We start from the raw sequence: 23,355 nt of genomic DNA on the forward strand, positions 1-23,355 counted from the left end.
CTGAAGGCAGGTTATGAGTAAATGTCTTGGATTGATTATTTTAAAAAGGACTGGTAGAGGTTTGAATCAGAAGTGCCAGCTGTATTGACATGCCCACTCTTAACAGTGATCTGTTGAATATTTGCAGTGAAGGCTTGTGACCAGCAGGTCAAAAGAGCTGATCCTGCCCCTCTACTCTGCTCTCGTGAGACCTCACTTGGAGTATTGTCTGCAGTTCTGGTGTCCTCAACGTAAAAAGGACATGGAACTGGTGGAACAATTCCAGAGGAGGGCCACAAGGATGATCAAGGGACTTGAGCACCTCCCATATGAAGATAGGCTGAGAAAATTGGGGCTGTTCAGCCTGGAGAAGAGAAAGCTGCGTGGAGACCTCATAGCAGCCTTCCAGTACGTGAAGGGGGCCTATAGGGATGCTGGGGATAGACTCTTCATTAGGGACTGTAGTGGTAGGACAAGGGGTAATGGGTTAAAACTTAAACAGGGGAAGTTTAGATTGGATATAAGGAGGAAATTCTTTCCTGTTAGGGTGGTGAGGCACTGGAATAGGTTGCCCAGGGAGGTTGTGGATGCTCCATCCCTGGCGGTGTTCAAGGCCAGGTTGGACGAGGCCTTGGGTGAGATGGTTTAGTGCGAGGTGTCCCTGCCCATGGCAGGGGGGTTGGAACTTGTTGATCTTAAGGTCCTTTCCAACCCTAACTATTCTATAATTCTATGATTCTAAGTTTCAGGTAAATTCCCATGCAAGAGCTGGCCGTGCTGTACTTTCAGATATACATCCAGGTGTTCAGGCCCTGAACAATGCAGAGTTCAGGTTACATATAAGGAAGCAGTTCTTTGCTGTGAGGGTGCTGAGGCACTGGAATTGGTTGCCCAAAGAAGTGGTAAATGCTCCATCCCTGGCAGTGTTCAAGACCAGGTTGGACAGAGCCTTGGGTGAGATGGTCTAGTGTATGGTGTTCTGCCCTTGGCAGGGGGTTGGAACTGGATGATCTTAAGATCCTTTCTAACACTAATTATTCTATAATTCTATGATTCTGTGAAACTGCTCATGCTCAGTCAGTTCAGTTACACATTGGGTTCCCTGCTTTAATGCCAATGTTGGCATTTCTGTTTATCTGTTCTGTTTACCTATATATTATCAGTTTGTGCCAGTATGGAGGGTTGTAGCTCAGTGCCCTGATACATCTGGTTATAAAAGAACAAGAAACAGATTTTAAGCTGTTAGGCAAAATATTAGTTGTGTTGAATTTGGATAGTGGTCTCCTGTTATTTAAAAAAACCCAATATGTATTTTATTGATGTCAAAGCCTCTTAGTGGGGTGAGGGAAGCCTCTGAGGGGTTGAAAGCTTTCATGAATTTCAGTAAAATGGAGTTGATCTTCTGTACCCTGCTGCTGTAGGAGAAAGAACATTCTGGCAAATGTCTGTTTGAGAGAGGAAAATCATGAGCTGTGGTCAGTAGTTAAACCTGCTTGAGTTCCATCACTCTTGCATGTGCCAGACCCAGAGGTGTGCCCCAAGAGTGGTAGTTCTGATTACTGCAATTCATAATGCTATGGTGAACCTGCAGACCTACACTGGGGATTCCTTACAACAGCAGTCAGGGTGCTGGTGGCATTCAAAAAGAAAGTCTAGCTAGTACCTTGGATTGAAAGATGCTCAAAAGAAAGTGCAAAAAAGAGTCATTAAGCAGGTAATAAATTCTGGGTATGCCAGGAAGAAGGCAAAGTAACACTGAATGTGTGGTTATGAGCGACATTTTACTAAACCTGCATTTGTTCAGCAGCACAAGTGTTTCCATCTCTTCTGAGTTGCTTCCAGCTGACCCATCTGTTGCTAAGGAAGGAAGCCCCGATGAAGAGAATTAAATTGTAAAAATCAAACATGTACCAACTGTTGGCTGAACATTGTTTAGTGCCCCACGTTTTCTCCCCCAGAAGCTCATCTCTTTGTATGAGTGTGGCAGCATAGCCAGGCATGTGGAAGTCTTCAGAGAGAAACTGAAAATGTTCCACACCTACATCTGGAATTGTTCAGAAAAGGAGGAGCAGAGCTACAGAGGTCCTCCTCGAGGGAGAGTTAATTCAATTTGCCTTAATTGAAGCTGCACAAGCAAACTACAAAATGTTTCCAGTTCTCCTGGTCTCAGAGAAATCCCGCAGCGTGCACTGGTTATATGAACCATTGTATTTTATATATTCTGTATTCTAAATATAGGGAAGTATAATGCATAGTTTAAACAATGTATTTTCCTCGGTGGAAAATCTGGTTTAAGTAGTACTATTCTCTCCTGGCTAGTTATTTCCTCTGTTTGTAATAGCTTGTCGTTCTCTGGGATGCTTATGGATCCGGGCTGTGAACTGGGTCAGTAAAGAGATCTGGGTTAAAAATCCTTCAAACAAGTGATATTTTTTTTTCCATTTTCCTTCTCCTTTTTCATTTTTTCCTGTTATTTTCTCCTTTTTACTTTTTTTTTCCCATTGGCATAGAAGAAATTATTTGTACTACTTGGCCTAAAATCTGTCCCAGGTGAATACTATGGCAAACTAAAGGTTCCCTCCATCCAGTCCTGACTAGTCTAATAATCTAATCTGCCTATTTCAATATTATACTTTGTCTGTCATATGGTGCTTGAATATTTTATCTTGTCAGTATAGCCTCTTGTTTTCTAGTGTAATTGGAGAATGACAGTAACTATATAAGGTCACATAAATCTTTTGTGGGAGCTACAAACACAGGTACTATGTGTCTAGTTAAATTCCATGCTAAAAAGGAATGAAATGAATTATTTAAATGTGTTGTGAGTTTCCTGTTTAAAATAATACCTATTTCAATATTTAGCTGTTAATGTGACTGTGCTGGAATGGATTGTTGCACTAATAGTTAAGGCACAAAAAGCCAAAGGAAGAAGGATTGTGAAAATGGTTTTATGCTCTAGTTGTGGGGGTCTTTCAGCCACTTAAGAGGAATGTGAGCCCTTCGTGCAAAGGGCTGCTGCTCCAGCTGTTTAGTAACACACCCATTAAAGGCTGTTTTACAGGCGTATCTGAGATTGCATCTTCTCTGTAGTCTGGGACAAACAATTATTTGACTCGTGCTGTTTGCCATTCTTCTCTTATTTTAAAGCCATCAGCTGATCCATAAATACCCAGATTTTCTCTTGTACTGAGCTGCCATAGGAATGTTCATCACCAAGGGTTTATAAGGAAGTGTGGCATGTGGGTGATTTATTTTGTTCTTCTAGTTTTATTGTACTGTTCTTTTTTATATTATGCAAAATGTGTTGTACATGAAATAGCACTTTGTGAAGGTGGTATCAGAAAAAAAAAAAAGGGTTGTTTCACCTTTACTGCAATTCAAAACCTTATTCCAGTGTATTTTCAACAGTAACCACTCAGCTGAAGGTCATTTTGATTCTCAGGCACAGTATAGTGTAACTGGAGGGTGGAGCTGGACATCCAGGTTCTGGTTTCCCTCTGGATGCTGAAGCTCCCTTTCAAAATTGCTGCTTCAGGCTATTACGACTGGTCTTTGCTCCTGCTTCTTCTTTTTTTTTTTCCTTTCCTCTTGCACAATGTAGTGAATAATAATGAGGGCAATGTGAACTCTTATGTTCCTTTTATGCTTTGAAAATTAGTGGGAGAGTTATTTTTTATATTGTATAGAATAATTCCGTATGCTATTTGAGCGGATCAAAACTGCAAAAACTTTCCTGCAAGTTTCATTAGTTTCTTCCTTGTTTTGCATTAAATCATGAATGTGGGGCTTCCTTTCCATGTTTGGACCATAGAAAACTACTGTTTTATCTGGTTGTCTGTGGATTATTTCCTAGTTGGTAGCATATCAACAGAACTCAAATGACTCTGTCCTAAGAGCATTTAATATAGGATCTACTTATCATGTTGCTCATTCAGGTCTGTAGAGCTCTGGAAATTCAAATTCATTATGTGTGGAGACCTTATAGCAGCCTTCCAGTATCTGAAGGGGACCTACAGGGATGCTGGGGAGGAGGGACTCTTCATCAGGGACTGTAGCAATAGGAAAAGGGTAATGGATTCAAACTTAAACAGGGAAGATTTAGATTAGGTATAAGAAAGAAATTCTTTATGTGAGAGTGGTGAGGCACAGCAACAGGCTGCCCAAGGAAGCTGTGAATGCTCCATTCCTGGCAGTGTTTAAGACCAGGTTGGACAGAACTTGGGACAACTTGATCTAGTGTGAGGTGTCACTGCCTATGTCATAGGGGTTGGAACTGGATGAGCTTTAGATCCTTTCCAACCCAGACCAGTCTATGATTCTATACAGAATGTTATGATGATAAGTGACAGGTAAATTATTTTGCAATGTTCAAGATAATCCAGAAAAAAATGTTGTCTAGCATTTTTGATCTGTTGTTAAATTTGAAAGGAGCCTTTTATGAAGGAAGAATCCAATGATGAAACTTCAGAAAAATCCAATGCTTGAACACTGGAACTAAAACATGTATTTAGTCTGCTCAGGAGTGGTAGAGTTGAAGTTTTAATGAACAATGTCTTTGGATCATCCATCCTTTTTAAATTTATTGCAGAGTATTAAAACAATATTACATTAAAATAACACACAATCATAAGTGGTAGAGGAGTTTGGGGGAGTAAGGTTTTGCTCTAAAGGCTTGGAGAAGGGGTGCCAAATATGACTGGAGCATTAAGCACACATACTGGTGACTTGTAGCCTTTTGCCATCCCGCTCCTGGTACATGGGGAAACACAGTTCTTTCACATGGCTCCTATTTTCCATTAGCTTCAAATGCCTGGGCATGTCTCAGTGCCAGCTGTGCGCACACTTTCAGCTTCCAGTCTCTATTTGCTGGGACAAGTAGTAAAAATAAGTGGAAACAGTTGAGCCCTTTGGGAGGTTAACAATTAAAGAAGGCACACTGGGGTCAGGTCCAGCAGGAGATGCCACTGCTACGCCTGTGTGCAATGACATGCCCATTTATGGGACAGAGGACATGAGGCCAGCCAGGCCTATAAAGCAGGCCTGTTTAAATGGCATCTGGCAAGCACCCCAAAATGGTCTGTTGACATGAGGACAGTTTGCAGGATGGAAAGTGAGGTATTCAAGAAGCAGCAGATGGCTCCCACTGGTTCTGCATACCAGCTGTGTATGCATCTCATGCTCCATGTCTGATGAAGTGAGGCTTCACAGTCCCCTTGCAATGGAGTTATGAAAGCTTATCAAGAAATATGTGCCATGCTATGTCTGCTCAGATATCTTGTTTTCAGTCCTGACTTTTGAAGGGAGCAACACAAAAATCCTGTTCACAAAAAAGTGAATAGATGAGGTTCAGCTTATAATTAACAGATAAAGCTTGATAGGGACCAGGGATAGGCACAGAGGTTGGGGGGATGGAAGATAGATGGAGAATTCCTATGTTGAGCAACAGCCTATTTTGTTTGATGCTTTGCCTAATGTGGCTGAAGTATAGCAGTAATGTGGCAGTGACCCCCTGCCAAGATGGGAAAGCATCCCAGCTGTTGTGTATGTGTTGTGCATGTGTACACAAGAAGTTTATTAGAGGCTATTCACACTTCAGTGGAGCTCAGAGATTGCAGTCTGCATTATACTGGTTAAATGAACCATCTAACATTCTATATTTCTCATACAAGAAATATTCATTCATTTGTATTCATTTTCATGATTCTCATCTGTTCTTATTCTTTTGTTTTACGGAAGGCACATGTACATGTTAGGTGTTTTGGCTGGGCTTGAACTGGAAGCCCAAGGGACTGAAGCAGCTGAAGTGGTTGCAGGATGACCAGCTTGTCTGGAAACAGGAAAAATAAAAGTGCTCAATGCTGTGTCAAACTCTAGGTAGCATTTGTTAGGTTGAGCATGGTGCTGCAGGTACCTCACAGTGTTACTTTTGTACTCACAAGAGTAAACCACATTTTATACTGTGGTTTCTGAACTTACTAATTAAACCTACTTCCTGGGGGAATCTGTGCTGGACTCTGCAAGTACAGTTCAGTTTCTATGTGCTCTTCTGAAACAATGAAAAGCTGCCATCTGAATTTTCTTCATATAACTCTGACAGTAGCATCTGAGGGTTTTGGATATAATTGTTTTTGAAAATTGGTTATATATTTATAATTCCTTTAGGATTGGGGTGGGTTTGTGGTTTGTATTGATTGACTGCTTGGTTTAGCTTCTTAGAACCTCAGGCCTTTGCTTTCCTGTATTGCAGGAGGGCAAAGGTCTCTCTGGTCTGTTATTTTTCTAACAGTAGCCTATGAGGGATTCTGGAGGACTGTGTATTTTACCAAACATGATACTCCCTATTGCATTGCTGGGACAGAAGCATAGTTGATGTGATTTGAAGAATCCTCTGGTGCTTTTGGTGAAATTTAGTTCCATATTCTCGCTGCAAAGAAGGGATGCTGGCATACAAGTGACAGAGAAAATATGCTTCTTAAGTTGTGACTTGGTGGTTTTGAAGCTCACATATGATATCCATTGGGAAAAATTAAGTTACTTGCCTGCAAATTTCTGAATATGTGATGAGCACATAAAAGCTAACGTCAGACTTGAGTTTAAAGGATCATTAAATAACTATTCCAGTAAACTGCTAAACGCCTGATCCTTGTTAAGACTTACAGCAGACCATGCACATTTTTCAAAGCTCATCTGCAATTATGGTACCAGTTCTTGTGGAAAGTCTCTGAACTTTTAAGCAAGTAGTAGAGGGCTTAGTTTCAATGAAATAAGTCTTGGTAATGTGTCTCCTGTTAGCATTAGCAGTCTGTGCAGCGCATTCATCAAGAGTGATTATTCCTTAAGAACAAGAAAAAAGAAATCTGCTCTGTATCCTAGAGAAAATTTTTCAACATATTATGGTGTATAGCTTTAGATTTCTGAAATTACATAAATGTGGTCTTCAGGATATTTGCATTCATAAAGAATACTTGGTTATGCTCATTGCTTCCCTTTGCCTTTCTTGACTGTCAAAATAGCAGATTTATAGCAGATGGGTAATGAGATTGCTGACTGTTAACCGCAGCATTCAGAATTTGTTGGTGGAAGGAGGCAGGAGTTTAAAACGATAGAAGGTTGTTGGGGCTTCATTGCAGTGAAGGCAGGTGATAGAACTTTGTTTTCAATCAGGAAGCCTAAATATAAATATGTTATGTTCCAAATTAGAAAAATCTCCACTCTTCTTGCTATCTAGTAGTCAAATAAAATATTTCAGAAAAAATTAGGAGATGTTGTATTGCCTTCAAGTGATCACAGTGAATCACAGGAAGGGGAAGGACATTATACAGTTTTTCACTAAGTGTATTCAGGCTGTATTACTTAATTCAGCACAAATAGCAGCCTTTAAAAAATCAGAAGCACATAGTCTGTAATAGCTATCACTTGTATACCTGTGTAATTGTGTAAAAGGGGAGATAGGTCATCAATGTCCTTAACTAACTGTTGAAGAAAGATCAGCTAGTTGGGGTATTCCTCAGAATAAAATTGAGAGTAAAAAAATCCAACTATCTCCCACTAATTCCATTTGGAATCTGTCTAATTACTTGTCAGTGTTGGCTCATCCACCTGATTTCTAAAAAACACTGTTCACCTGCTTTAGTAGTTTCTATGTGTAGAAGAAAGGGTTTTAACTTTCATGTTTAGACATTAATGTACAACACAAAGCCGGAATTCTATAAATGCTATTTCTGAATGCATGAGTTATTAGAAGTTTAGAGGATCAGAATTGAGGGTTTTTCCCATATTTTGGTCATTGCTGAGGCCTGAGGACAAAGAGCAAGTTACCTTCAACTATAACTACTTAAGTAGGTTACTGTGTTCAGAAGCGCATGAGTTAGAAAAAGGGATGAAGCCAGAGAAAGTTGCTGAATCTGCAAGGAAGAATATTCTCCTTCTTTTGTTTCTTGATGCAGGGATCTCCCTGCTGCTCTCTTTCTCACTATTATGGGTAGCCAACTAATCAATTGAAGCTACGAGACTCCTTGAAGATACCCTGTCACCTCAGAAAATTAACCTCTTGGGTTTGGGGCCTCATTTTAAAGTAAAGTCTGAACATTTTGAGTCATGATAAATTAGCTGGCATTCATATCTCCTGGACAATATTTGAATCGGAATATAGGGAAAGGATGGGAAAAATGACAAGAAGGTAAAAAATATATAGTTCCTTATTGTCTTTATTTAAAGAAAGATGACAGCTTGTGGCAGGAAGTATATGCAGAGGGAGCTCAGGATCCCTGGGAGTCTTGCTTAGGTTTATTGCCTAGTTGTGATCTTTTTTAGTTATTATTTTATTTCCCATACAAAATGTGATAGAGGCAGTTGCTGAAATAAAGAGGTAGGCCAGCAGCATCCTCAAACAAAGTGTATTATTATTCTTCACAAGGAAGATTTGTCTGTGGCCCTTTGTGTTTTTACTGTCCCACTGTTTCACAGGTGACAGCCTCACTCAGGTAGTGCTGGCTTGCTCTGGGACCATTTCAGTAGATCATACATGCAAATACCCTTCTGCACCATACGCTATCTAAAGTATAATAATAATCCTTTCATCTGTCCACTGCATGACATCTGGGCAATTATTTGACATAATTGTCAAATTGTGCATATCAGTATATCAGAGGAGAAGAGTGCCAAGGCAGTGGTAAAGAGATGAAGATTTAGGAAGATGCTGTGGGGCAGTGCCTTGAATCAGGGGAAATCTACCTGCATGTCGCAGGTGACCAACTGTAAAAACTTTATATGAGAATAATACTACCCTGAGATAGCACAACACAGAAGAGGAGGGGGAAGATAAACTACCAGGACCCAAGTTGCAGAAGCACATTAATATTTACTCGATATCTCTTTATACCCTCTAGTCAGCACAACAGATGTAGCGGTGTTTTAAGACATCATTCATTGAAAAAGGCAAAAAAAGATAGTCTTTTCCTCCCTCTGATCCACGGTAATCTCAGATGTTTGCCCTGTGCTCTGGGGGGTGGAGGTGGAGAGCCGAGGGCTGGTGGGAGAAGAATGCAATTATCCCAAAGCCTCCTGACGGGCATCCACTTCTTCCTTCCAGCTTAGCTGCTCTGACCATAGGCTGGGGGCTCATGGGACATGGACCAGATTGAAAAAGTAGGAGCAGACAGATGGTTATTTGTAATCATCATGTAAATGTAAATCCTATAAAAATGTTTTCTTCCTAAGGACCCAAAAGCTGTTGTACTGGAAAGCAGGATTAAGGCATGGATATCAAGCCTAGAGTACTTTTGACCCCCTCACCTTCCCTCCTTCCCTGTAAATGTTGTAGCTTTATCTCAGCTTCCTTTAAACAAATTGCTGGAGCCTCTGTCAAGGAAATTAATTCGGTTTCCATGTAATTCCCTCAGTTTATGAGCATGGGTTTGACCGGGGACTGGATTTGGTCCTAAGCTGGCAGGTGCTGGCAAGCAGTTGCCTTGGTAGCAAGGACTTCTTTTTCCCTCTTTCTCCCTGTCTCTGGCAGGTTCGTGGCCACCAAGTGTTTATCTCAGCACTGCCGCTGAGAGATGCGCTTGCTTCCTGTGATTGCACTCACAGGTACCTGTAAATGGCCACACAGGACTTCGCATCCCTTAAAGACCACCATGACAGCTTGCAGACATCTATCTTGTTTGAGCAGCATCAGCTTGTTCAAGCTACAAAGATACCGATCAAAGTTTAATTAGCTTTTGTCTGCAGCAGCATTAGAGGCTGTGTTTACAATTTAGCTGTCCTTTCCAGACAGCAAGGTGTAGCCATCCGGAAGCTTTTGCCCTTCTGAGGCTTTGCCTATTGAAATATGAGGATATTTGAGCTGCCGTGGGGTTGGACGAGGGGAGCAGCTCCCCTCTACATCACCGTCAGGGCTGCATGGCAACCTCTATGGTGCTGCCCTTTGAGTAGACTGGGGTCCTAGCCTGGGCAGGCAGGGTGGGATGCCAACCATTATTCTCTTTGGCGTTTAGTGTCCCTTGTTATATAGAGGATAACACCCGTACGATCACAAAGGGAGCTGTGTAACTTATGCTAAAATTGGGATAAAGCAAAATAAGAACATGGCATGAGGAAGAGGATCCTGACAGAAAATGGACCCTGTCACGTGTGTTGGATTTTTAAAATGTTAATATTTGTGCACTGCCAAGAGGGCCCTGAGGAGGGCTGGCTTCTCTAGTGAACAAAAGCCTTTTACCAGTGTGTGGAGAGGGGCGATCTGCTCAGGTGCACTACTAGTTATTTGGAAGTATCCAGCAATTGTGGATAATTGGCTGAGGAATATTCTGCAGCTCTCAACCGTTTTGTCTGTTTTCACAGACGATTGTGCCATTAGATATGGTGTATGCCTTAAGCTGTGCTGCAGCTTTTCCATTTACTGTGTGCTAATAAGTGTGAACTCAACTTCCAGTTGATGCTCCTTTCATCTGTGGCTTTCTGTGCCACTGGAGTGGGACAGTCAAAGTCGCCAGTTCACGCACTTCCTCTTCTCTGCTCCTTCTTTCTTGGGGTGATGTTTGGATGTGCTGGGATGGGTGTGCTGATCAGATTAACATCTGTGTTTTCTATCAGTGTTGTTATATTCCATTAAAAACAGTGAATTGCAGGAGTGACAGCCTATTCCGTCTGCTTTTTACCTTGTTTTTCTCTTTGCTTTTATTCTTACTCCTTTCCTTCCTTTTTATTTTCGCTCTCCCAAAATAAGTGTTCCTCCTCTTCCCTTCCAAGTTGTTTTCTCTCTTTAAATTTATATTCCACATGTTTTTTCTTATCTTTGTCTTTCTCTCCCTGCTTTATTTTTTCCCCTATTTCATTTTTCTCCAGCCGTTTTTGTTTTTCTCCAAAACGCAGAATGCTTTAGATGGAAATGATGAGATATATTTATTCAAGATTCACATATGTGCCAAGGTACAGAGCAAGATTAAGTAAACCCTGTAGCATCAATTTTGTCTTCCATTCAAGCCAGATTTGCAGTAAGACTTGGGTAAAGGAATGTGATAAAATCAAATCACATCTTAGCCTCATATTCTGAGGCTGATTGGAACCTTACACAGTTGCTGGGATGATTCAGAGAAAGTTAATGTAATTTGCTGTGTATCACCCCAAGAAACTGTGTTTGTCAGCTTCATAAAGCGGTGTGAAATGTTCAAGGAAAATGCCTTCCTTAATGTTGCTGCTAGGGGTTAGGAGAGAGGAGTGTATAAGTCATTATGTTGTAGGATCTGGTGATTTTGTGGCAATTTTCCACTAATGGATTTTCACTGAAGTTCTGTAATTGTACAAAGAATGAAGCCAATAAAAATTAATATTTCTTTTGTGTGTAAAAATAATGGAAGAATTTGATACTTATACAGTGGCCAGTTCTATGAAAGAGGGCATAGTATTGCCTAGGACTTTTTCTTCCTGGGTTTGATAGTGATCACAGAGATGCATGAAGATGTTTCCTAAAATATGTGATTTTGTAATGCTTCTTTTTGTGATTCTTTCCCTGAAATTCCTGTGATATGAACTTTCTTGGGTTTGCATAATGCCAGATAGTCAGCAGCCCATGATCTCCAGCATACTGTTTCAATGCTGTTCATTGCATGTTACTTTTTCATCTTGAAGCTCTATAATTCAATTTCTAACAATTTGCTTATTGCAAAACAGAAGTGTATGAGTATTTTTATTAATCAGAAATATTTTGGGCTTGAATCTTTTGTTATCTGTTGGAAAAAATACATCTTTTGGGTATATAACCGAAGAAGTCTAGTGGCTCTTACCAGAGCTGCATTTGTTGCCAATTGTGTCCTGTCACTTTTATTTTATATTTCAAGAGCAGTCAGTCCTTTTTTTTTTTTCATGTGTTAGGAAAGGAATTAACTTCCAATTAATTCCCTCCTTCCTCTGGGACCTACCTGTGTATCCCAAAATGGGGAACAATAAAAGTTACTTCCTATGTCGTTTTGAGTGCTACATGTACACAGCCCTCTCACCTCAGCCCATTCAGAAACCAATTCTTGTATGCATTAATCATATTTTCTTCTGGCTTATTACAGAACAGAAAAATATTCAGTTCCAAATGTTAAAATGGGGCACATTTTATTAACACTGAAAGCAGTAAATTATCTCTGCTTATGAAATGAGACTGAGCAATTTCTGATGAACTCTTCTTGACTTGCCCCCTTCACTAGGAGACAGTGTTTTTTAATTTCTCAGAGGGCCCCTGTTCCATTAAGGGCGAGAACTGTTTTAAAGCTGTAATGAAAGCCATACGTAGCTGAAATTCAAGGAGGAGAAATGCCCTAAATTCTATTTCAGTAGCTCATCTAGAGCTATTTTCAGTTTTATGTTTATAAGAATGTCAATTAACCTAGAGACTAGGACACACATGGAAGAATGACGATGAAGTGGATATTATTTTAACACACTGAAGCCAGCTAGCTGGACCTAATCCTTCTCATAGAAGCCTTATTTACATCAGAATCTGCCCTGTGTTGCCTCAGACAGCTTGGTGATTTAAATGCTCTTTTCTTTCGATGTCTTGGGGCAGCACTGGTCAAAGTTGCAGAAATACTAAAACTAAAAAAAAAACAACAAAAGGAAGAATTAAATATGCTGGAAGCATGCTACCATCAACTTGATTTCTCTGACAGCTTTTAGAACTGGTGATCTCTTCGGCATGCATTTGGTGATAGCAATAATAACAGTAATAACAATAGTACCCTTCATCAAAGTGTAACTCCACAGTTCAGCATTAGTTGTGTCACTTTTTCACCTAGCTTATGCTGAGTTGGAAATCCAAGCAAATCAGACATTCAACATGTTGTTTTCTTTTATGAAAAGAACTCAACATCAGGCCTGCAATGCTAGTTTTGCAAGTATGGGAAGTGACCCTGTCAAGGTTAAAAAGAGTCAGAGGTGTTGCAGGTCTTTCTAATTTAAATGCAGATCAGTGTTCTTATCTGGAGAAAAAAAGGGGGGAAAAAACCCATGTACGTGAAATCTGCTTCCATTGGACAAAAGGTCATTCCTCACAAACTTCTGACATCTCTTACAGTAAATACAGGGTGCAAAGTCATCACCTAATAATGATTAAGGCTTGTTTGTTTAATATTTAATATGTGTACCTGCATGTGTTTTTTTCCCCTACTTGCAATGGCATCACTTCTAGTAATTTTTTTCTTCTTTCTCTCATATATTGCATTAGTGCTACGGGATGACTTCCGCCAAAACCCTACAGATGTTGTGGTGGCAGCTGGAGAGCCTGCCATATTGGAGTGCCAGCCACCTCGTGGACACCCTGAGCCTACAATCTACTGGAAGAAAGATAAAGTCCGTATTGATGACAGGGAAGAGCGGATCAGTGTGAGTATAACTCGAGTGCTTGTCTATAGAGGCAGGGCCTGCACTGAAGCCTCACACTGACTGCAGCAGAACCTTAAGGCTGTATAGTCATTAGTCTTTACAGTTTGCCTCTCCAAGCTTTCCAGATGAGGGGGGAAGAGTTGTTCATTTCTGCTGGTTTGGGTCTCCAACCTGCACTTCTTGAGGCCTGATTTGTATAACCAGTGCAAAGGAGGTCCATTAGAGCTGTTGTTTTGGTTATGTAAGGTGCGCTGTTAGATGGGGGACACAGTGGATGTCTTTGATCTATTTGGCCTTACCTTTTCTAGATCTCAGTTCATTAAAATGAAATCCCAGTTCAGTAAGAGTATCAGACCTTATATCAGAGAGGTGTTTTAAAGATATAATCAGTCATATGTATGAGGTACACAAATACTCTACGGGGAAAACCACCAGCTTAGGATGAAATCGGTAATGTATTTAGTATAGTAACTGGGATGTGTATTCTAAATAAATTGTAAAGTTATAATCTAAAGAATGATTGCTCCTGATTAAGGATTAATATTGAGTAAATAAGTAACACTGGTTGAATTCTGTGACAGTTCATTCTATGTACTGAACGAAAAAGGATCCAGCAGAAATACCTAACTTATCAAGTGATTAGAAATTCTTGTGGTTTATGCAAGAAAATTACTAAATTAAGGGTGTGGGGACATTTAATTCCTGATTTTGAAATGCTAATACTGTTAATATTCATTTAAAAAGTTTTACATTGTACGTAATGATATGTAACTCATTCGATGCTGACCTTATTCGATATGGAAGTTCTATCAGGAAGCTTGTTTATTGCTTTGGATGCCTGAGGAATTATTTCAAGCTAAACAGTCTAAGTTGTTGCTATTTGTGGGCCAGGCTGTCTCTGCTAGGGTCTACTCAAGAGTAGAGAAAGGAAGAGTGGCAGGGAACTGGTTATTATTATTATTGGACTCTGGTTTCTTTGGCTATATTCTTAGCTTATTGTGAAGCACCCCACTAACTTTTGACACTGTCTGTGACTTCACAAGCTGCAAATGTATTACTTTATTGCTTTCAGGTACTCTGCTCTTTCACTCTGTGAGCACCCTTTGTAGGCCAGGAAAATGTTTAGTCTTCTGGGAGACAAATTCTCAGTTTGGGCTAGGTTCAGTCTGTTTGCATCAAGGAGAAGAGAAAATCTGTCTTAATCAGTGAACAAAGAAACTGCTCAGACACCAGTGGGAAAAAAAAAGAACTAAATAAAACTAAGTAAGATTGCCTTTTTCTTGAGGGAGATGTCAAGAGTGCTTTGCATATCATCATGCACAAATTATAAGCACTTTGCATTGCCATAGAGGAAGAAATGTAATCTTTGAAATGCAGAGCATTTAATGAAAACTGAAGAAAAAACTGAAGTGCAGCTAAAACCAGTCAGTAGGATAAAATGTCTTCTATAACAGCGTAAAGACATTTAAATATATAGGATTATAATTTTAAAGCTATACATATATTTATAAACAAAATTTTTAAGTGTCTTAGCCTTTAGGACTTGCTGCCTGAGAAGGCAACATTTTGATGGTATTGTTTGTTTACCTGAAGGTAAAGATACATTCCTTGTTTTGAAACAGATACGTGGCGGAAAGCTGATGATCTCCAATACAAGAAAAAGTGATGCTGGCATGTACACTTGTGTTGGCACAAACATCGTGGGGGAGCGAGACAGCGATCCAGCAGAGCTGACTGTCTTTGGTAAATCAACTCAAGCTTTTGTTTCCTTTCACTGCAAATGCCATAGACCTAATTGACCTACATGACTCATCAAAATAGGAGGCGAAACAAGGTTAACAAAATGCAGTAGTACTGCTTCAGATGCATTTCACAGTTTCTGCAGACCAGTTTTCAAAGGCTGCAGTTTGTAATTATGGAGCTGTGATGGCTCAAAATTTTCTTTCTCAGCACACAGTTTCAGTCTACTTGGAGGTCCTTGGTGGCGTGCATACAGTCAGAGGCGGTAGGGCAGAACACAATGCTCTCCCACACAAAATGTAATTAAGCTACTTCTAATATGGTTGACAAATGCCTGCTTGCCAGAGATTTGAACCAGCATTGCCTATTTGAATAATTCCTTATTGCTGTGGGACTGTGAAATCAAACCTTTGTAGGAGAGCACAGAAGAGCTCAATTGATCAGTAAAAAGTCATTGGAGAAAACCCTGAGATCAATTTTTTTGAACATATAGAGATACTTCTGCCTTTTTTTTTTTTTAAAGAGCATGAAACAGCTTTTCATCCTGCAAGCCAGGGCATCATTTAGGGTTTGGTGCTGCGGAATGAATCAAAATAGGATAGGCTTCCTGCATGAAAGAACTTCCAGACCTAATGGGCAAAGCAAGAAGTTGTTAGGAACATTTGAGCTATGGTTAGGGTCTGCAGCAAGAATAGAATAGTACTGAACCTAATGCTGGATCCATCCTGCCAACAACTGGGAAAGAAGCAAGCCTTCTTTCCCGCTGCAGTACATCCTGCAGTCATGATATTTCTATTTACCATTAGCTGTGGGTTTGCAGGAATTAGTCAAGAGGTCTTGAGCAAACAGAAGAAAATCAATAAGGAAAAAACTCCTCTCAGCTAAAGAAAACCCATACAGGGATACAAAAGAGAGAGAAAAAGCATTAATGTTCCCTCCTGCTACAAGCTTTTTGATATCCTTGATAGAATACTAAAATTCCAAACAAGACTGCTTGTAATCCTAGTAATACTTTCCATATAAATCCTAAGTTCCTTTCTCAAGCAGATGATCCTGTTTTTTTTTCCCCTTCTACCTAATATGGCGCACTGAAAAACCCTATCACATGGTTCTGTGCTTGCATTTATGTGCAATTCAACATTTTGTTTGTCCACTTGAAAAAAAACAAATATATTATGGTATTCAAAAGGCATAGAAAAGTCTCTGCTAGACAAGATCTGTGGGTGACTGAGGATGTGCTGCTTTCCAGCATTACAAGACTGTAAAAGCTTCCATTCCACTTAGTTTGTTGTGGATTCATGGACTTTTAAAGGCAGAACTAGTATACCTTGCAAAACAAGAAAAAACAACACAGAAATGATCTCTGTCAAATTATTATGTCCTTTGCAGCCCATCTGTTGAAGATGTGCCTTTTTACAAATGTAAAAGAGACATGACATATCTTCTTCATCAGTTTAAGTACTGATAATCTCTGTTAATACTCCCTGTGGATAGCAAGCAGATTGCAGTCCTAAACTATAAAGCCTTAAGAAATGCTTAAGAAAATAATTTGTTAAAAGGCATTGAACTGTAGGAATAAAAATTGAAATAGGCATGTAATTTTGTATCCTGCAGAGCTACAAAAAATATTAGGTTTGTCTTGATATGTAAAATAATACATAGCCGATTGCAATGTTCTGATTTTTTTTTTTTTTGGCAGGATTTAATCATAGCAATCAACTCTTAAAATACAACCTAAACCTAATTTGTGGATAGTGAACAAAATCAGCAATAAACGAAATTAGGTATTTTAATTCTTCATAATTGTGTTAGGCTTCTTGAATAAAATTGTATTTTAAATTCCTTTCCTATCTGGGTATCTTCCTATCTAAAATTCATCTTCAGTCTAGGTATTGCCTTCCTATTTTCCTTTTCGCCGTACAAGTATAGCATGCAGAAGGCAGGCACTCAGGTCATCATCTGCTGTTTGACAAGCCAATTTCACTATCCTGTGCCCACTTCCTCGGTGTCACCCCGCCCTGAAGCTCCATGTTGGTGTATTGGACTCACTGGATAGATGTGCAGAGGTTAGCCCTTGTCTGCCCTGTGTGATAGGAGGTGACTTGGCTTTGCCTTCCAACAGCAGAACAGTTGTATGCCATTCCTGGGCTACAGGCAGCAGCTAGTGGGCGAGTGGGTGTATGGACAAGTACACTGGAGAGCATTATTCAGATTTTTCCAGGAAGCAACTTATCTACAGGGCAGTCCAATCAGTATCAGCATACACAATAAATCCAGCAACTCTGGGAAACATCAGATTCACTGTGCATGTTCAGATTGACTTCACTGAACAGTGGCAAAGCTACGGGTCATTTGTTAAGTCCAGCACCTTCCTCTAAGGTGACTCACAGGTTTGAGGAACATGGGAATAGTGCAGACATGGAGGAAAATATGCTAAAAATATCATAATGCTTATATATTATTCATGTGCACAATTTTAACTGTTTTAGAGATATTTGAAAATGGGCTTTAGAGTTAAAATGAAGATCTCTTAGCTGAGAGACTTAGAGAATGCAATAAAGTGGCTGGAAAGCCTACAGCTGATGCTGATTCTGGAGAGGAATGTGTATAAAGTAGCTGATTATTAATGTCTCTATTCATTTTCCAAATAGTGAACCCCCAAAACCTTTCCATAGTCTGAAGGAGGCCTTGGTAAACATGCTACTCTGTAGAAAAAGGAACTGTTTCATACTAGTTTATAAACCTTTCCAGGAATCGGCCACTTGTTACTTTTGGCTTTGCAAGTTTTTCTGTAATAGTTGAAGTTAATTTCTGCATGTGATTCATGACAGATCTCTGGCTTCCTGTACAGTAAATTTATATGGAGGTACTGCCTCTGGAAAAACTGAGTCAGTGTGGTGGTAATTGGTGGCCCAAGGGGAACAGCATGGAAGCCTAGCCTAAAAGATTACACCTTTCCTGAGTTTAAAAACAATAAAATACATGGGCAATAAGAAACTACCTTGGAAAGAAGTAGATAAAATTGAAAGTTCGCAATGTGCAGAATACAGTCACTTGGCTGGGTACCCATTCAATAAGAACTATTGCTAAGAGACAGTTGTGGATAATACCTGTAGAACTTTCACAAAATTAGTATTATATTTGTCAACCCCGTCTGCATAAGAAACCTAGTTTTCAACATTTAGTCACTGCTAACAGCCTACTTTTAGTGTCAGCGCAGATTTGTGTTTCTTTTGTTCCCAAGTCATGTTTCTTCTTCCAGCAGAAAAATGTCCAAACTTTCACAGTAAAATATCACAAACAAAACTGATGATATAAGTAGTGCTTCCAAAAAATTATCCTGGTGTTTTGAATAGTGGCAGTGATGCATTACATGATATTAGTCTTTGCTTTCAAGCACTAGTGATAGTTTTTGCCTTTTATGAGACTCCAAGGTGTAATCACGGATTAAAGCAAGAAGACAAGGTCTGTTGCACTCTAAGTTGGCCTTTAAAGGAAGTTAATAACTAATCTATCTATCCTAACGTTCACAAAAAGAGGTAGCATGGTACTTTATGGATGCATTATTGTAAAGGCCAAATTCAGGCATGTAAGTGATAGATATTAGGCTGCTTTGCTTGTGTTTGGGTGTATAGCCTTTGGCGGAACAGAATTAAAGCAAGATGCCAACGAGAAACAGTTTCATTCCAATTTGTAAGAAAGCTTTTTTTGTAAACACAAAGTATAGAGCCAAAAATTAAATAAAGCATTACTGTTTAAGTTAACCTTTTATCATTTTGTCATACTACTGCACTATTCTCAGATAACTTTTCAAGTTGTTTTAACTATTTCAGACTCTTGTGTTTTTCCTTTGGACTTAAAATGGCATGTTTGAAGAGAATGTACAAAGGTATATCTTGTATATTGATTCTGAAGCTTAGTGAAATCAATGAAAGCCTTAATATATCAACTTCAAGAGGCTGGCATCAAGCAGTGCAAAAAGTTATATTTAGAAGAGCCTCAAAAGAATATAAAGCATAACTAGGACAGTACAAAAATGTCTTAAAAGATATGTCAATGCAGACATATTGAAGATTGTTTTGGATTAATCTTTGATTTCTGCTTTGGTACCTGAACCTTTTTTCAGTTAATAAGGTCCTGTGGGATCAAGGGGTATTTTTGTCTGATGCTTGAAGAAGTATTTGTGTTTGATGTTCTCTAGACATTGTCAGACTGAAAGAGATACCATAGTTCCAGCTGAAAGAGATACCATAGTTCCAGGAAAAGTATGCCAGGATGATATGATGTTAGAGGAAAAAAATCCAAAAGTCCCTTAAGGAAGATGTGCCACATTCTACTTTCCTGAGCTCTGATTACAGGAAAGGCCGTATCAGAGAGTCTTGTCCTGTCATATCATGGAGATTAGTCCCAGAAGCTTTCCCAGTTACGTGGAGAATCTGCCCAAACTGGGTACACATTCACAGCTCAAGACAGAGAAATTTGCAGTGTGTATTTTGTCATTCAGAGAGAAACTCCTCCTGTTTTTCTTCAAATCCTTGTATTTTTCAGTTGCAGTGTACGTGTGGCAGTTTGCAATAAGACAGTTTAACTTTGCAGTTGTTGTGATTTAACCTCAGCCAGCAAGTGAGCACCACCCTCCTGATCATTATCCTCCTGGTGGCATGGGGGTAAGATTCAGAAGATAAATGTGAGAAAACTCATTGGTTGAGATACAGACAGTTTAATAGGTAAAGCAAAAGGTGTGCATGCAATTAAAGCAGCCCAAAGAATTCATTCACCACTTCCCATCAGCAGGTGGGGGTTCAGCCATCTCCAGGAAAGCAGGGCTACATCATGCTTAATGGTTACTTGGGAAGACAAATGGCATAACTGAATTTTCCCCTCTTTCTTATTCTCCCAGCTTTATATGCTGAGCATAACACCCTATGGTCTGGGACATCCCTTTGGTTAGTTGGGGTCAGCTGTCCTGGCCAGGTCCCCTACCAACTCCTTGTGCACCCCCAGACTACTTGTTGGTGGGGTGGGGTGAGGAGCAGAAAAGGGCTTGGCTCTGTGCAAGCAGCGCTCAGCAGTAACTAAAACATCCCTGTGTTATCAACGCTGTTTTCAGCACAATTCAAAACATAGCCCCATACCAACTCTACCCCAGTCAAAACCAGCACAGCATTATTTGTTATCTACAGGTGATGACCAGTTGTGAAAGGATTTGGTCTCCAAAATCCATATGTAATGCTCAGTAAAACCTGAAATTAACACAGAGATGTATATGAAAGGAGGGAAACACTAACAATTGATAAAAATCTACTTTGTATGTGCCTCTTAACAGTGCTCCATACCTTTGCCATACAATCTCATCACATCTTGAGTACCGCTTAAAGTGTAGAAGTTTACAATGTCTACAGGAGTGCTAATTTCTCAAACGAAAAAAGGTGAAGTGCCTAAAAAGAGGCTGTAGAAAAATGTCTTTAAATATCAAACCATCTGCTTTTGCAATTGTATTTCCGTTTATTTGGCTGATGTAGGTAAATTCAGTGTAATCCTAATATCATGTCTTCTTCCACATCTTCATTTTTAGAAGAAAGCTTTAATTTATCCAGACCATGTTGCAGTTAATGAAGTATCTAAGCTATTGACAGCATTCTGAAGTGAAATGTACTTCCAGCCATCTAGTGTTTCTTTTATTTTTTCTCTTTTCTTCAGAACACTGTGTAAAAAAAGCTTTTACTTTTAACTATTTGCAATTAAATCCCTCCCCAAAGCCTTTTAATTTGTGTTTTAGTACTTCTTTCTAGAACACAAAAACAGTTAAAAAAACCCAATGCCTTCTCCCAGCAAAGACAGAGAAAACAGTTCTAAATCAGATTGAGCCTGTACATTATGGGGACCATCAAATCCTTTACTCTAGCAGTTGCCTCAGCAGAGAAAATATATTAAGGATCATTTTAATTAGATTGAGGTCCCATATATGGCTGTCTAACTTTTTGAGGAACAGAGAAAGGGCAGCAATACAACTGAAGGTCATCTGAACCTCTCTAATAGACTGTGTTACTCAGACCAGTTGTTAAATAGAGGAAAAATTGAGTTCTGGGGTTAACTTGTGTCATCACCCAAAGCAAGGAAAGGATTTTCTTGTGTTTCTGGTTAGGATCAGTTCTCTAGGTTTTCTTGCAGTGCAGATCTCAAACACTGCAACAGATTGTAGGTGTGTGTCCAGATTGCATTAACAATCCCCTTTTATAACTGCAAGCAAAGTTTATTCTGAAGTTATAAAGGTCACACTAGTAATAGCACGACAGGTTGACATGACATATAACCATGACCTATTTTATAGTTCTCTTCAAAGATTTTTAATATTCATCAGAGAAAGTCTGGGAAGTAGGTACTTTATTTACTCAGTGAAAGCTTATAAAATAGCTATATTAAATTTTTTATATATGTCTGTGATTTTAATTTACTGCCCTTTCTTCTTGTTTCTCAAATATATTGTTCTGAATGCTGTTGACAGAATAACAGTGTTTAATTATACCACAAGGCTTTATTTATGGGCAAACCATTTCAAAGGAGGAAAAAATACAAATAATTTTTCTCAGGTTTAGCTCTGAAACTAAATTTGATCTGGCTGCATGAAGAAGCCTTCTTTATTTAGCATGCTTGGGCAAGCAGCGCTCTGTCTCTTGAGAGATTAATATTGTAAGCAAGTTATGCAGGTGACTCAAATCCAGTTAATCTCACATAAAGAATGTTAATTGCATTGGCAATGGCATTCACTCTGATCAGTTTATAGCTGTATAATTAGCTATTGGACATATTCACAGGGTTGTCTGAGTGATACAAATCCAGGAAACAACATGAGAGAGAACTTGTTCTTTCCTGATTCATCCTGTATAAAATGCAGAGATGATGGAAAAATGGAAAGAACAGTTATTGGTATTTGCATGTCCTTGCCAACTGGGATCTTTACTTACATAGCTATTTCTTTTCTAGCAATTTCTTAACTGGTTTGGGAAATACACAGTTTGAGAAGCAGATCTGAAACAAATGTGTGTGTACACTCCTAATACATCAAATCCTTGATGTGGAATCAAGTGATTTACCTAATGACCTTTGGGCCATTTCCTGTCTTATCAGCTGGGTTCTCCTAAAAATGTGATAGGAATTTATTTTCTAATCTCCCGTATAGAAGGATTTACAGCCACAAGTAGCAATTTCATAAACATGCATACATTAGTTTTTTAGCTGTTTACAGGCAGCTTTTATAAACATGGTCTAAAATTGTTTTTGTATGCAGACTAAGCCAACATACAGGCACGTGCAGAGTTATTTGAATTCAGTGTGGATGAACCCGGGTCTCTAAATCACCTATGAGGATGCTGATCTGGATCTAAATTTCTTGGTGTAGGATCATCTCTTGAAAAACAAATATCAAAATGCAGAGAGTGTTGTGTATGAGCTCAGAGCAGGGTTTGGTCTGAGCTCTTCTTAGGAGAGAAGCTGAGAATAAGATACTGTTGTAAACTTACATAAAGCTTCATTAAGATATTCCATTCTAGATCCACATAATTACAGCCAGGCCAAGTGCATTGCTAGCATTTACGTCAGCAACTAATACTTTTGTTACTTTGTCCAGTTCTAATAAGTTTGTCAAACTAAAAGTCGTTATCCAAAAAATCCCATGCTGGATTTGAAAACTGAATTTTTATTTTGTTTTAATTACCAAAATAATTAATTCTTTTTAAAAAATGTTGAAGCTAATGCAATTTTAAGGAGAAAGCGGTGATTGGAGGGAGGTGGAGAAGGATTTGAAGGAGAGGAATGGAGGTAGCTTTTTGTCCTGAGAAATGCAGGTCCTTCATACTGAATAGCTGGGACCTAAAATTTGATGGGAAATACCTACACTATACCAGAGATGCAATTTCTTTGCTTGTCCAAAGAATTTTCACTAAATTTAACCAAATATACACCTGCTTAAACAAAGAATAAATGATCAGTTCATACATCAGAGAGACAAGGTAGAATGCAGGTCTAACAAACTTGGGAAATGAGCTTCGTTTTCCTGGAACTGCACTGCACTCCTGCAGCTGTCATTCTCTTGGGATGATGCTTGGTTACTTCAACCAATTTTTCTTGTGTTAATATTGTGGAAAGCAGTATTCTGGGCTAAAAGCAGACAAATCGGGAATAAGGAAGCAGTCATCAGCTCAAAACATCTGGCGCAGCCAGCAGCTGGAATGAAGAGGGGCTTGAAGCACTGTTGCAGTCTGGCAA

At 39.3% G+C, this 23,355-nt stretch overlaps 1 protein-coding gene across 19 annotated transcripts in view; it reads left to right on the forward strand.

The window, feature by feature from the left end:
• The window catches only part of ROBO2 (roundabout guidance receptor 2), a 1,066,866-nt gene that overhangs the window by 909,059 nt on the left and 134,452 nt on the right, over positions 1–23,355 (forward strand). For all 19 annotated transcript variants that reach the window (XM_061357715.1, XM_061357704.1, XM_061357703.1 and 16 more), the window contains 2 exons: positions 13,193–13,350; positions 14,973–15,093. In XM_061357715.1, the coding sequence (XP_061213699.1) occupies positions 13,193–13,350; positions 14,973–15,093 (279 nt within the window). The remainder of the gene's footprint in view (positions 1–13,192; positions 13,351–14,972; positions 15,094–23,355) is intronic.

This window comes from Neopsephotus bourkii, unplaced genomic scaffold (assembly GCF_033783945.1).
Source record: "Neopsephotus bourkii isolate Nb327-2 ecotype Australia unplaced genomic scaffold, CSIRO-AGI_Nbou_v1 NB_911, whole genome shotgun sequence".
Classification (NCBI taxonomy): domain Eukaryota; kingdom Metazoa; phylum Chordata; class Aves; order Psittaciformes; family Psittacidae; genus Neopsephotus; species Neopsephotus bourkii.